General features: G+C 37.0%; 2 protein-coding genes across 4 annotated transcripts in view; one reads left to right on the top strand and one right to left on the bottom strand.

Moving 5' to 3' along the window:
* The window catches only part of LOC121382246 (bifunctional ligase/repressor BirA-like), a 51,113-nt gene extending 43,291 nt beyond the window's left edge, over nt 1-7,822 (bottom strand). The window contains exon 1 of the mRNA XM_041511777.1: nt 7,770-7,822. The gene's annotated coding sequence lies outside the window, so the exon portion shown is untranslated. The remainder of the gene's footprint in view (nt 1-7,769) is intronic.
* Nucleotides 1-14,982, top strand: part of LOC121382242 (DNA polymerase delta catalytic subunit-like) — a 53,567-nt gene that overhangs the window by 5,218 nt on the left and 33,367 nt on the right. Inside the window, exons 1-2 of one of the 3 annotated variants that reach the window (XM_041511771.1) lie at nt 7,703-7,734; nt 11,812-11,880. In XM_041511771.1, the coding sequence (XP_041367705.1) occupies nt 11,822-11,880 (59 nt within the window). In that variant the 5' untranslated portion in view covers nt 7,703-7,734; nt 11,812-11,821. Of the gene's footprint in view, nt 1-7,702; nt 7,735-7,858; nt 7,978-11,811; nt 11,881-14,982 lie in introns of those variants that run through there. The other 2 variants (XM_041511770.1, XM_041511769.1) reach the window with 2 other exon arrangements.

Below are 14,982 nucleotides of genomic sequence, written 5' to 3'. Positions count from 1 at the left end.
AAACAAAGCAAATTAACTTTACCCTTTCCAAACGAAATAATATTTATTTGAATTTGGCGATTTTACCACACGTAAACTTAAAAAGTGAAAACGGCCATTTTCTACTTTAGTATATTTTATTAAAAATATATACATGATCAATGTATTATACAAACTAAACTTTGAAAGTTCTACTAACACTTTATAAAATATTAATTCTTAAATAGGAATGCACGATTGTCGATAGTACGTTGTCAAGATCAAAACCGGTTTTAACGAAAGAATAGTATGTATCCTCAACCGAACGTTCTTTGTACAGCGCAAGAATTCTCATTTCATTTTTTTGAGACGACCCCTACAATTTCAAATCCGCAAACGCACCTGTTAACTGAAATTGACAATAGGCTGTCGTTTGTGGTTTGCCGAGCAATGGCCGCACAGGCGACGAATCGAGCGTATACTTTTGACGTTCTCCGTTCATAGCGAACACACGAATTTTTTAAAAGTGCAGTTGAACTTGTATTTCATATTTGTGCATGATATTATTATATAGTAACCAGACACTAACTTTAAGAAAATTCTATTCGAAGCTGCCGCTAATGAAAACTATCCGGACCACATCCATATCTACACGGATAGTTCTAAAAATCCCGACAATGGCAGGGTTGGTTTCGCCGTAGTAGAAGAAAAACTCTCCAGACATCCTAAAGTAGTCAAATATGCACGGTTGCCAGATAATTTATTAGTATATATAGCAGAACTGACAGCCATTCAGCATGCCCTTGTCTGGATTAAAAAAATAAAATAAACAATTGTTAAATAATAAATATTTTCTGATAGTTTAAGCTCTATTCAATCACTTCAAACCAATAAGTCAACAAGGCCAGATATTATTGCTGTCATCCAACAACTTAACCTTAAAGTAACATTTGAATGGGTCCCAGCCCACGTAGGAGTAATTGGAAACGAAACTGCAGACTACGGAGCCAAGACTGCCCTCTCCATCACCAAGGACAAGATGATCAAAGATGTACCACCTGCCGTTTCTATTACTCCTAAAATGTTACTAGAACCAGATAAAAAAAAAAATTAAACACCAAATATGCGAAGCCATCTTCCAGTTCGTTCAGTCCACCAAACCAAAATTATAAAAACTTGTTATTGTGTTGACGCATTGGGGTGTCTGGAGATATAGTCCAGTCATTTTAGTCGCTTTTAGGGCATAACCTTAAACAAATTGCAACACGAAGAAATTTAACTGTTTTCTATTCTACAGAGTCATCTTAATAACATATCAAAAGTATAGAAAAGTATAGAGAACGATTATTTTTTTATTTGAAATTTTCTAAGAGGTATTTAGAAGAAAAAAATACACATATTTAGTGATTCATTGGAGGGATGGTAGTTCACAATATTCGTGATTTTCTGTCATGAAACTGAAACGTTCTGGTTCAATTATAAACAAGACAATGTCAGATTAGCATGAATGAATATTTTAGTAAAATTTCAAAATGGCCGCCATTTTAAAGATGGCTGTCATTAAATTATGAAGTTTATTTTTCTTAATGCACTACAGGTATGTCGCCATATACGAATACGAATATATTCATTCTTTTGACAGTAAAAGCAAGCCAATTTCAGATGGTTATGGATTAATATCTTAGTTAAATTTCAAAATGGCCACCATTTCCAAGATGGCTGCCCCATATTTAAGTGTCATGAACCATACGTAACATTATAGAGAAATTATTACTAGTAATACACGTTTTGTTTTGTTTTTAAAGGATACATAGTTTAGTTTTATAATGAATTATTGTTAGATGACATTTACGTACAAGGTATGATGTTTCAATTATACGTCGCTTTCATCTCCAAAGTCGATAGTAGGGGAATTTGAACAACTCTGTCCTCGGCAACCTCCACATCCAGATGAACATTCCATGCCATGTTTTTTGCACGTACACTTTGCTGACGCACATCCAGATTTACAGTTACATCGTATCACTCGCAGAAGCCAAGCTGGTGCCGCTTCTAAGTGAGTTCGAATAGGAATGAGGCGGTCTTTCCGAAGTTCCCAACCCCAATCTTGTAACAATCTGCTTCAGGTCATCCTCTTGAACATCTCTAGGTGTGTCCTCATCTCCAGTGTGTGTGTCGCCAACTGTGGTTTCCAGGCATCTATCTTCTGGTGGTCCCTTGTCAACTACACCTCTCAAAGTCCGTTCATCCTCATCTCTAGTGTGTGTATCGTCAACTGTTGCTTCCTCGCCTCTGCCTCCATCTCTCAAAGTCAGATCATCTTCAGTGTGTGTATCTTCTCTCAACCTTGGTCCGTCTTCAATTTCAATTTGCCTCATCTGTCCAAAAGTGCTTGCCATCAAAATAGCATGTAAAGCTGTATCAGTAATGAAATGGGCTCGAATAGATCTAGAAATAGCCTTTCCAGTCAACATGTGAGAAACAGCATTTGGTGAGTAGATGGTTCAAAGACTTTTCTCAACCCTGATCCAGCCATTATGTGTCCTACACATCCCAAGAAGCTCATTTCCGTATGAAATGCTCCTAGGCGCAAGACAATAGCCTGGAGGTCCTTGTCAAATTGAGAGCTGGCAATGATGCTCTGGGCTTTCCACCGAAGAGGCTGGTCAAAGGTAACGACAGCCGTCACGTTGTACTTAGCCGACTGTTTGCAAATGAATTTCAAAGTCGAATAAATACACGAAGGATCGCTAGAGCTCATATCGATCATTGGTAGGAATGTTATTGATGATGGTCCAGGGTGCTGTCCTGTAGAATGCACCGTTTGCATGAAACCTGACCATGCAGGGCGAGGGTTTTTCAAGGGCCAGGAGACTTTCCACAAGATGTCAAGATTTGAGGTAGGGTCCAGTGTTGCTTCTACGTTAGACAGCTTGTCATATGTAATGCTAGATAATCCATTCCATTCAGACATGTCTGAAGTATCTGTTGCTCTCGGAACACGTGTGTACACTTTTCTTCCAGGTGTCGACGCCGCTACTATGCCCATCCCATGGAATGTGTTGAAACCATCCAGTGTACGGACATTGTGGTCTACATTGTCCGCAATGAATTGTAACACATCTCCCTCTTCATATCCCTTTACGTCAATGCCATTTGTAGATGCTGCATTGCGTTGGAAGTTTTTTACCTCTGTGTAAGAAGATGAAAATCCATGTTTATGGAGCGTGTCGATCAGAAATCGGGAGGCGAAATGATGTTGCATTTGTATTCCAAGGCCAATTTGCAATGGTGATATGAAATGCCGTGGACGACATGCTTGCATTATGGCTTGGCCTATTGAGGCTATCTTCACATCAGTATTGGTTCCACCAAATAGCTTCCTTAGCATCAACAATAGAGCACTGGGCAGGAACGCAAGATTTTTCTCGACTGAAGTTAAGTCCTCAATACATGGATATGCATCATCATCAACAGTGATGGACTTTATGTCTTGTCATAGAAGTTTAGCTCCTAGTTCAACTATGCGGAGTTTCTCCTCATCTTGATCCTGCTGCTTGGGTAACCTATAGAAGTCATGGAGAATTGAAAATGCAGTTTCGTTTAAAGTAACAACGTCAGCTTTTCCATTAACTTCAGCTGTGACGATCTTTTGGCCATAATGGTCTAATAGTTTCTTTTTCATGTAGGGTATACTGTATGGTGGGTCATCTGTGTAGTATTTCATTCTGTTAACAAGTTCAGAAACTGTCATTTGGTCAGCATCGTTGGATTCGAAATACTCAACAACTTTCAGGAAGGCATTTGTTCTGTGGACATCCTCTGGTCTTCCTAGTTTACGTAACTTCTTGACGGGTTCAGCATCGTCAGTTGCATAATTAGGAATCCGTTTCAATGTTCTAAAGTTAGCAATGCAAGTGCGATGGTACATGGCATCCTTTGCAAAACAATCACCTGCATATTCTAACCTGGATAGCACTTTTAGACCCCATTCATCTTTTCGCCTGTGGCAAATACTCCGGATTGTATCTTGAAATTGAATTTCTGTCCTTACGGGAATCATAGTAGAATGTCCAGTTTTCCAGTCCTTTTGGTCTCTTTGGCCACAAAAAAAGACAATCAGTGCGAAAATTAAATGCGTCTCCAGATGATCGAAGTGCACGTGCCTGTGTGTTTACATCTTTATCTGGAGGACTACGCAATGCAGAAGCAATGCAGTTTGGATTAATATACTTCATTCTATACTCTTGATGAACGACCTGACCTTCCACGGTATTAACATCGTCGCCACGAGAGATGCTTGCAGCATTTATACTGTCACTACCTTTTCTTCGTAATTTGACAGTTGCCCCTTCTGTGTTTGCATATTGCGCATGCTTCCATTTTACCTAGATGTAAATAAAATTTACTATTGTAATAATCAGTTTAACTTTTAATAATATTCGTATTTCATATACCATAATTTCCAAGTTTATTGACCGTCATCATAAACCTGTTATTACAGCACAGTCTATTAGTACATTACGTCCAAAATGGGCTTTCATAGTTTTACATTTCAGCAAGAAATTGAAACTGTAGCTTTACTCTTTTAGACTCAAACTATCTTATTCTGTGAGTGAATGATTGCTGTATAATCTTTTAGGAAGGTGGACATTTATTATTTGTATGTGTATGTGCATTTATGAGCAATACGCACAACTGCGATACAAAAACAGTTGTGAAATCACAAACGTTACAAATTATGAATATGTTACGTGTTAATTTTCAATATAATGCCAGAATATGTATAATGTTATGTTCCTTGTGTATGACCTTTCTTGTGCAATGCATATTTATATATACATATGATATTTATTACTACGCATAACTTCCTAAATACCTGTAGTTAGTTGGTTATAGACTAGCTGTAGATCGCTAACGCTGAACGGCAGGTTTGACCTTGTTTACATGACGTCAAGTATGGTAACTCGACAGTGACGTTATAATTGTTGTTGTATTTGCGTATTTCTATATGTTTACGGATATTCAAATATCTTCGTTATCGTTAGGAGTACGAACTTATACTTTTAGTATGTTATTAATATACACATGTACTATATATTTCAGTTGAAAATGTTTGTGTTGCAATTTGTTTAAGGTAAAAGACTACTTTGACTGGACTAATAGGCGGCGGGCCCAGCAACTGGGTTACAGCCCGTGAGTAGCCCTACTGAGAACTTGCTTACCGATTATGCACTCACGACTGGAACACGGTGGCTCACTGGCCTTGTACGCCCCACATTGGACGGCCCGGCCAATTTAACTACTACTAGCAATACACATTCGGTGGAGTTGGCTCGCCACTTGGTGGTATACATTTCCGGGGGGGGGGGGGGGGGGGGGCGACTCCACACTTAAATTAGGATAGTAATGCCATGAGCCCTGCCCTACCTAATTGTTCCAGAGTAGCGATCCTAAGCACTCATCCGCACGATTATGCACTCCAACTCCGGAACAGATAGCGGGGTGGACCCGGAAGCATTTAATTAAATTTCAACCGGGCTCCTGACAACCCAGGTTTAAGCTAGTATATAACTGTAGCTTAATTTAATTGATTAGTCAATCATAATAATCTTAATATGTTACATATACTTATTTTATATTTAAATGTTTAATTAATTTATGTATATAGACTATGTTATGCAAGCACTAATTAACAAATCCTTTTAACAATTATATGTACATGTACCACGTTCGAGTGCACTGGTAGCCCTAAAGGAGGTGCTGACAGTACCTAACCTCGACGGATAATGACCTGAGTGCAGAGAACACTTCCGCATTCCACTACCACCAAGTGGACCCATCCAGATACTGATAGTGAACAGGAAGCACTACAGGCTGTACAGCGACCATAATAAAATCTACATATTGATCACGTGTTTGTGTTTTTGCACCATTTCCGCACTTTTATTTAGTATGTAAGATAATGTTCATTACAGCAAACCTTAAGGTGAGTCTAATCAAGGTGTTCCAGAACGACCCGAAACGAAAACCAGATAGCAAAAAATAGTACCAAGTAAGTTTTAATCATTTTATGCTTTATTCATACGGGTATTGGAATAATTAAACCTATGATCAGACCTATGATTATTTCGGAACATTGGGGACGGGTCAAAATTCAAAACGCGATACAACCCTAACACTAGCCAACCTAATTATTGGGATTGCATTGTGGATTCGAACATGAATTAGCCCGAGTACTCTGACTGTAAGAGAGCTAGACGGACATTTGGACATAAACACGCTCTCATTACAGTCAGAGACCAAGCTATGTAAAAAAATTTGGCAACTGCCGACAACCAAACAGTTGTCAAAGACTTCCGCTCTAATACCACAACAATCCTATGTTTGACGTCAAATACATTTACATCGACCATTTTAGAGTTACTTGATTAAAAAAAAGTCAGATATTAATCACTAATACACACACTACAGAAAGAAACCCGACAGCACCCACATTCAGCTAAGCTTCGGCAAACTCCGGACAGCAGAATTCTAAGTTCGCCGACCTATATCGTGACGTTGCGTCATATGTTCGTCCACTACAGTTATATGGCATCAGACATATGGTTAAGGACCACACAGATAGAGAGGAAACCAACTGTTGCCACTTCATGGGCTTCTCTTTTCGGTTAGCAGCAAGGGATCTTTTATATGCACCATCTCACAGACAGGATAGTACATACTACGGCCTTTGTTACACCAGTTGTGGAGCACTGGCTGGAACGAGAAATAACCCAGTGGGGACCACCAACGGGGATCGATCCTAAACCGACCGCGCATCAAGCGAACGCTTTGCCATTGGGCTACGTCCAAACAATACGATTACAAGCAAATAAATCTTGATGTAAATTTGCTAAATAAATAAATAAATAAATAAATAAAATAAAACATAAACAGCTGTTCGCATCAATGAATACTTCTGTACGTTTGTTGATTTAATATCATAGGTCTTAGAAGTGGAGATGAGTGGTTACAGGGGACACTGGCAATCTAATTAAAATTAGTTCCACTGGTTAATTACTATGTAGAACTAATTTTAATCAGATTCCAATCTGAAGATAGTGCATATTCTCCCACCCCCACCTGCTGAAAAATCAAAGTAATATATTAATTGCCCCAACCCTCATTGCTGTCTTTGATTTTGATTAGGAAATACGGTTTTGTTATTCAGATTCATTGCAGTTTGTACATAATTAGCTGAAAAAGATGCATTTTGATATTCATATATATATATATATAAACTTTATACTCTATACAGTATAGCACAAAACAATTTTGGCTAAAACATTTCTATTACGGCTAATAAAAATCCCATTTGGCTATTTTGTTTTCTATCCAATGTGAGCCCTGACTACAGCACAAAAAGACCAAATTATATTGTCCTTCCCACAGGGGCCACAGAGTTCGACTTTTTTTCATAGTATGAAATTTACTACTACAAGTTATTTATTTCTGAACCTATTGTTTTCTAAAATTGCACACAAAGATAGCTTTTTATATATTTCCAAAACACTCTTTCTTTTCTTCTTACGTCAAATCCAACTGAAATTATTTTAAAAAAAAATTTTTTTTGACAATTTTTGTAGGAGAATGGGACGGACTATAGGTACGCAATAACCATGGTACGAATTGACTGGCAACCCAATCAATGCACGTAAATTTCCGCAATAAACGTCACAATAATATTATTGAATAACGGGCCAAAAAATTTTATCTCGATGAACTGACCTACATGTAAGTCGAATCCTAATAATATTATATATGCTTACTGATTATTTCAAATTCGACAAGACGAGATTCTTCTCCGGTTCCAAACTTTGAGAGTAGTCTCGATCGGCTGACTAAAAGTAAGAGACTGATCGAGACTAATTTTGCGGGAATTGCGAAGTTGATGACAAGATTATTTTGATTTATAAAAAAAAGTATTTTATTGTCTTTTTAAATTTAACCTTCATACCATACGGATGAAACAATAGGGTCAGTAATCGGCTGTACATAATTCTATTGATTAATTGCTAAATGCACTTGCTGGTCGATCATAAATTTATGTATTCTGACTGTATTACATGTATTATCGTAGGGTCTCTTATTAACGTGACGTTGGGGGATATGGCTGTTCATGACATAGGGTTTGAAAAGACTTCAGTCGTACTCAAATACATGCATGTCGTCGACAAAGTCGACTTCAGTGACAGTAGTCAGAAGGTTAAATATTTGATAGTATAATAAACTATTAAAATATATTTCAATTGGCATCAATAGAACGAAATGGAGTTATAGTATTTAACTCTTAAAAAATCCAAAGAAAAAGTGCATATAATTAGGCCTGTTGGTAGAGTACGTTGGAGCAAAAATGACCACTCGCGATACCCAAGTGATAATTTTCTTTTCTTTGAGACTACGTAATTGGTCAGTTTTGTGATCTTATATGGGAAAGTACTTAATCAAGGGTTTTACGGAATTATTTGCAATAAATAAACAGGACGACTAATAATGCCCATTACGATTTTAGGGATGTCAGCACGGTTATCACACAATACCCTGTGATCTTTATAAAAAGAGGCACATATTTTTAGTGTGTCTAGACACATTGACTGGGGACTGCCAAGTACGTGGGTTAATTTATGGACAAAACATAATACAGTTATTTCGACACTTTGTCAATGATGGTTTATTTTGTACTGAAAAATAATATATATACTTATATATTACTGGCTTACTGGGATGGATATTATTACAGAACATTGCGATGCATCCACAAAAATCAGGTACATTTTGTTTCTTCAGCTATAAGACTAATTCCTGACATGATACTGTAAGTATCGCATAGCCACTGGCTCGCCAGAGGGCGTATTCATTGGGATGGTACTAAATGGCCGTCACATTTAACCGTTTTATTAATTAACTATATGATTATACTTGTTGATATTAAGCAATATTTATCATTGAATATGCATACCAGTCCAAAAGCCTTGCACAATCATCCCTTTAATATGTCAAATATGCATGTATTTGTTAATTATCAGCAAACTTGAAAATTACAATGTAATGGTATTTAATGTCAAAGTTCAAACATAGGGTATTGTTGTATTAAGAGTGGGAATATTTGCCTACCCAGTGGTAAGCAGCAATAGACCTCTTTCACATTCCCATTGCGCATGTACGCGAAGAGTACCATCCCTTGCCGAATTGGGCGGTATTGAGGCTATATATACAAATTGGGGGGCATGATCGACAGTTGTCATGAGCGTCGTGAGTAGCTTCGTAGGAGCTGTGAATCTCTAGCGACTAACGTACATATTTCGTATAAGATGTTAAAATGGCTGTGAAAAACGGTCTACTAAAGTTTACATCCGAATGGCTTAAGACCAAAAGCAGTGAAACATTAACTTAGACGAAGTCTCTGGAGCCGCCTGTCAAGGGTATTTGAACAACGCAAAATTAAAAGATTCATACAATAAAATTAACTTTAGTGGAATGTGTTTGCTACTTTTAATAAATTAGAATTATAGTTGAATATTCACGCAGATTTCCAGTGATGTTTAATTCTCCACATGTATCAGTATTTAAAATTTAATAAACTATGCCTCCCCTTCCCCCTCAAAAACCCCCCAACAAAACCCCTACCTCACATAGACCTTTATCACAGCTCTATTTTCTCCTTATCGTTTCATTAAAAAAAGACAGTCGTACAACTACTAATCAATGTTACATGTCTATCCACAAATTATTTATGTATTTATTTATTTACTTACTTATTTATATTATTTTATTTTATTTTATTTTCACTATCATTTATATCAGATACATACAACTTACCTTGAAATAATATCTGATATTTACGAAGTTTTAAAACATATATGAGCTGTCACACGCGAAAAGCTACAACTTAGCATGACGCCAGAAACCGAGTAAACGCGGCTCAAAGTTTGTCGTCACATGTAAACATGGAAGTAAAGGTTGACATGCTGTTTGTTTTGAAGAATTTAGAAGATGACATCTTCTTCTTTACATGAAGGTCAGTTTGAAGTAAACATATATCTGTATACATGTACAATAGTGTTTGGTTACTATTTTGTATTTCGTACCTGAGAACATTGGTTGAGATCGTTAGCGATACCATCAGTACTTTGATACACATTTACAAGCATAGGGAGAAGTCCTATATATCGATATGGTATGCAAGTATCACACGTTTTTATAACGTACATAACGTATGAATATTGTATATAACTTCATGCCCGTAGCCAGCATGATTAGCGGGGGAGGGGGGTGTCAAAATTTCATGTAAACGGAACTCATCAAACGCGGAACCGTAGACGGGGGGGGGGGAGGGAGGGGTCCCCAGATTTATATACATACATACATACATACCATACATACATACATACATACATACATACACACACACACACACACACACATATAACCCCTTGCCAAACAATGAGATGACGCTGGTGACACAATAATACACAAACTTTTGTTGCGAAATATATGTTAACAAGTTGCATTAAGTTGTGGTATGCATGTAAAATGGCCTGGTCACAGAGCCACAACAAGAAACCGTTTGTTTTTAGTCGTACCAATGTATTTATAATAAATGATACATGGCATACTTCTCATACAAACAGGATAGCATAGACGACGTCCTTTGATGGGTCATTGGTTGGGACGGGAAATAATCAAGCGGGCCCACTGAGGAGGATCGAACTTTCAGCAAATGGAACCTCAGACAGACGTTCTTGCTACATTATCCTGGTCATTTGGGGACAAGGACTTTTAGATGTAAAATCCGATTCCCCCCCCCCCCCCCCCGATCTGGCTTTTTTCCCCACCCTCCCCCCCACCTCCTCTATAGATTGTGCCCCCTCCCCTCCCCCAACTCCAGATATCGTTCATACGGGCTTGATTGTAATGTTTTATATACCATAGCTCCAATTTTATATGTATCATTTAATTTTATTTCAAATACTGAACAAAATTTTAAATAACTTGGTGAAAAGAAATCCTGACAAGAATCCTGAATGTATTTATCTGTATACTGCTTTATAAATATTTAAATCATGTTAAATACAATAAATATCTGCATATATACAAGTGCGCACACAATATTATTTCAGCCCATATCCGATATTTATTGCGTACGAATCCGAACCGATGGTTTGTCGGGCGTTAACAACCAAATATTTTTTATTTCGTGATAAGCAATAATTCCAAATGTCTCCAATAAGTCTTGTTGGATGTCGACAGAATGTTCGGGTTCCCTACTGATAGAATAATTAATCATGGAGATATTCACATTCCTATTGCGTGGCCTCCCATTGTCTATGCCCCCCAACTTGTCCATAGGTCTATTTTTACGAGATCTCACGTGAGTTCGCGGTTTGCGTCCTCGAGTTACCTCGCAACGGGCACACACGCAGTGGAATGTGAAAGAGGTCTATTCTGTGTTTTCGTTATAAATATATTTATCTCTACTCTAGCTGATAGAACGATCATAACCATCCAAATGTTCGACTAATTCTTGAATGGCAGAGTACTCCGACTAAATCAAACTCATACTCAAGGTACAGTTTATTGCCATTGGATAAAATATAGATTATGTATCTACATGTACCTGTTTTTTTGTTTGTTATTGTTTTTTGTTTTTTCTTTAAATTTTAATAGGGATTTTTTTGTGTGTATGGGGAACCAATTCTTATACACGTATGTATGTGGTACCTTTAAATAAGACAAGTGAACATTCCTAAAAATTATGTGTGTACTCATATAGTTACTATTAGTTAAATATTGAAAATTGTGTTTTTCCAGTTTGTTTGATATGGATAAAAGGAAGAATACCACTGGAGGTGCAGGACCTGTGCCGAAGAAAAAATTACAGTAAGAAAACATTTGCATACAATGATGTATTTGTACTTGTAACAGGCCTTCTGATTTAAAATTATCAAGTGGGCTAAAAACAGCCTGCCAAAATTAGCTTTTTATGTTCTAGTCTTGCTGTTTTCAATTGACTGAAAACAACTCACTCTATGTGGGACTCCCAGAGAGAACATTTTGTTGAACAGTATTGTGTCGCAATTCGCTACGCAAAATTCAGATTGCTACACCTGTATATAATGGCCACCATAAATTCCACCCGATGCATTTCCTTCTTTGTTTTACCTGTTTATAACGGCCACCTGTGCAATACGGCCAACTTCCACTGTTTTTGGACTAAAATGAATGGTTGAACCTGCTATATAATGGCCATAAAATTACAATGACCACTTTGTTTTGTCCAAAAAGAACAGTTGAACTTGCCATAACGGTCAGAAGATATATGCATATATTGACCTGCTCAGTCACAATATAAAGTTATTGTTTTACTTAAGTTGAAATAAAACGGATACATGATGATGCTCCAGTGCAACATTAATTGTATTTACGTAATATCTGTATGATATGGTTGGTCATTTAATTTACAAGGTGACTTGTTATTGGTTGAAGTAAGGCTTGCATTGAACTTAATATATATTCGACTCGTCAACACTGACAGGTATTGTATTCCAAGGTGTATGATTGCTGCTAGTCAGACGAGCAGTTCTGACAATCTGCCACCATGTTTGTTCAGTCATTAGACATTAACAAACTGACCCTTTTATTAATGTATAATGATTTCTTACCTGCAACCTTTGCGTGTGGTGCATTAATTTAATAGGTAACAGAATGTAGTGAAAAGCAATAAAAAATTGTGTAATATTATATACTCTTCAAAAAAAGTAGGGGAACTCTAATAAGAATTAACAATTGCCAAAATTGTAAGGTATATTAGCTGTGGGGAATGGTTATATGATAATAGTGAATTAATTGGGCAAACATTACAACCGGTAGTTCAGTATTACAGTAGGTTTTATGACCACCAAAGATCTTGAAGGACGATTGGGATCAGAAGTGAAATTTGAAAGTTGACATTTTTTATTGATCAGTAAATCGCAAATTCAAACAATAAAAATGACTAAAAACAAAACAATAACAACTGTATGATCAACAGAATGAAAACGATTGACAGAAATAATGTTCCACAGTGATTAATCGACCTTATATATATACAATTTGTGTTGGAAAAAATGGAAGAAATGTAAACATTACAAACATTTGTAACTGATAAGAAGTTTGAGAGAACTTAAATATTTTTAACTATCACACTGGTAAAGGCATGACAAACCCCATGTAACATTGATTGTCACGTTTTATGTGTGACTTACATGTTACACATCGACACAGGTACTTCTCAGTTCTGTAGGTAGGCGATTTTTCAACATTATTTTGGGCTAGATGGGCAGTTTATAGCCTGATTGGTTAGAACTTTGCTTGGGCTATGGCAGGCGTGGGCAATATCAGCCCATCTTAAAACACAAGGTGTGTTATAAGTACATGTACATGTATAGTAGTTATATGTAAAACCACCCTGTCACATATCATCTTACTGAACACTGTATATTTAGTCTGGCTCTGACTGGTATATGAAATAACATGGTATGTGCTGTCCTGTCTGTAGAATGAGAACTTTACTAATTGAAAAAGTATATCAGTTTTCCTCTCTAACACTGTCAAAATTATCCATGGCTTCTAAATTATGGTAACCCCACTCCCGTGGCTAGTAATATTTAATGTTGGACAAGTAAATAACTACTAGTGCCATGCCCGGCGGATTGTGGAAAAAAATGTGTTGCCGTTATAAGTCTATTTTGTAAATATGAATATCTTGCCTCCACTTCAACCCCCAATGTTAGTGTTTTTAAGCTCTATCTCCCTCTTTAGGTGACATATATATATATCTGATTATTACTATTATTTAGTAAAATTGTATTACCGGTAACTTAAAGTAAAGTAGGGCTAGTAAATTTTTTAAACCACTGATCCCATGGCTAGTGGATTTTATAAAAATTCTAGAAGCTCTGAATTACCATTTGAGATGTTTGACATCAGAGCTCGAAATAGCGGCCTTGCAAAAAGCAGTCCATTATTTAGACTTAGCAAGTGAAATAGAAATTCACTTGGTAAAAGTACTGCAGTATTGCAGACCAGTTCTCAAGAGACAGATGTATATACGACTATGTCATCTGTTATAAAATTTACCTTGTGAATCTGTTATATATTGGGGCGGGACATAGCTCAATGGTACAGCACTCACCTGATGCACGATCGATCTAGTATTGATCCATGTCTGTGGGCCCATTGGGCTATTTCTCGTTCCAGCTCTTGCTCCACAACTGGTGTAACAACAGCCATGATATGTCGGTGTTTCTGCCAGAAAGAAAGTTTTGGGTATGGCGTTAAGGAATTGAATGGAAGTTCCATTCAATTCCATAACGCCATACCCACAGTCAACAGAGGGTATGGGGGCCTAGCCCAGAAAGAAAATGGGTTAAGTTGAGGGTTTGGGTTAAGAAAATCATACAGTAATGTTAAGAGTAATTAATTTTGTCAAAAAGTTAACTTTAAAAAAAAAAAAAAAAATTGTATGTACTATCCTGTCTTTGGGATGGGTGCATATAAAAGATCCCATGGAAAGAGTAGCCCATGAAGTGGTGACAGCGAGTTCCCTCTCTCAATATCTGTTTGGTCCTTAACCATATTTCCGACACCATATAACCATAAATAAAATGTGTTGAGTGTGTCATTAAATAAAACATTTCCTTCCTTCCTTCCTGTTATATTTTAATTCCATAATGCTAAAAATATACCTTAGAGGACATTATTTTCCCATGCACATACTATACTGAAACCTCCCCTCACTGTCTTATTTCCAGCAGGCCATATTTTGACTTAGCAGGACATATTTCTTTTATGTGGCTATTTAAAAAACAACCCAGCAGGCCCTATTTTACTTCCTACTCCAATCCCTGGACATGAAATAAATAGCTGATGCAGGGCTTCTAGATTATGGTAGCAACACTTCCATGGCTAGTGATATTCAATATTGGTCTAGTAAATAACTAC

Source organism: Gigantopelta aegis, chromosome 9 (genome assembly GCF_016097555.1).
Source record: "Gigantopelta aegis isolate Gae_Host chromosome 9, Gae_host_genome, whole genome shotgun sequence".
Classification (NCBI taxonomy): domain Eukaryota; kingdom Metazoa; phylum Mollusca; class Gastropoda; order Neomphalida; family Peltospiridae; genus Gigantopelta; species Gigantopelta aegis.
Note: the sequence above shows the minus strand (reverse complement) of the source record. Positions and strands in the feature narration are given on the sequence as shown.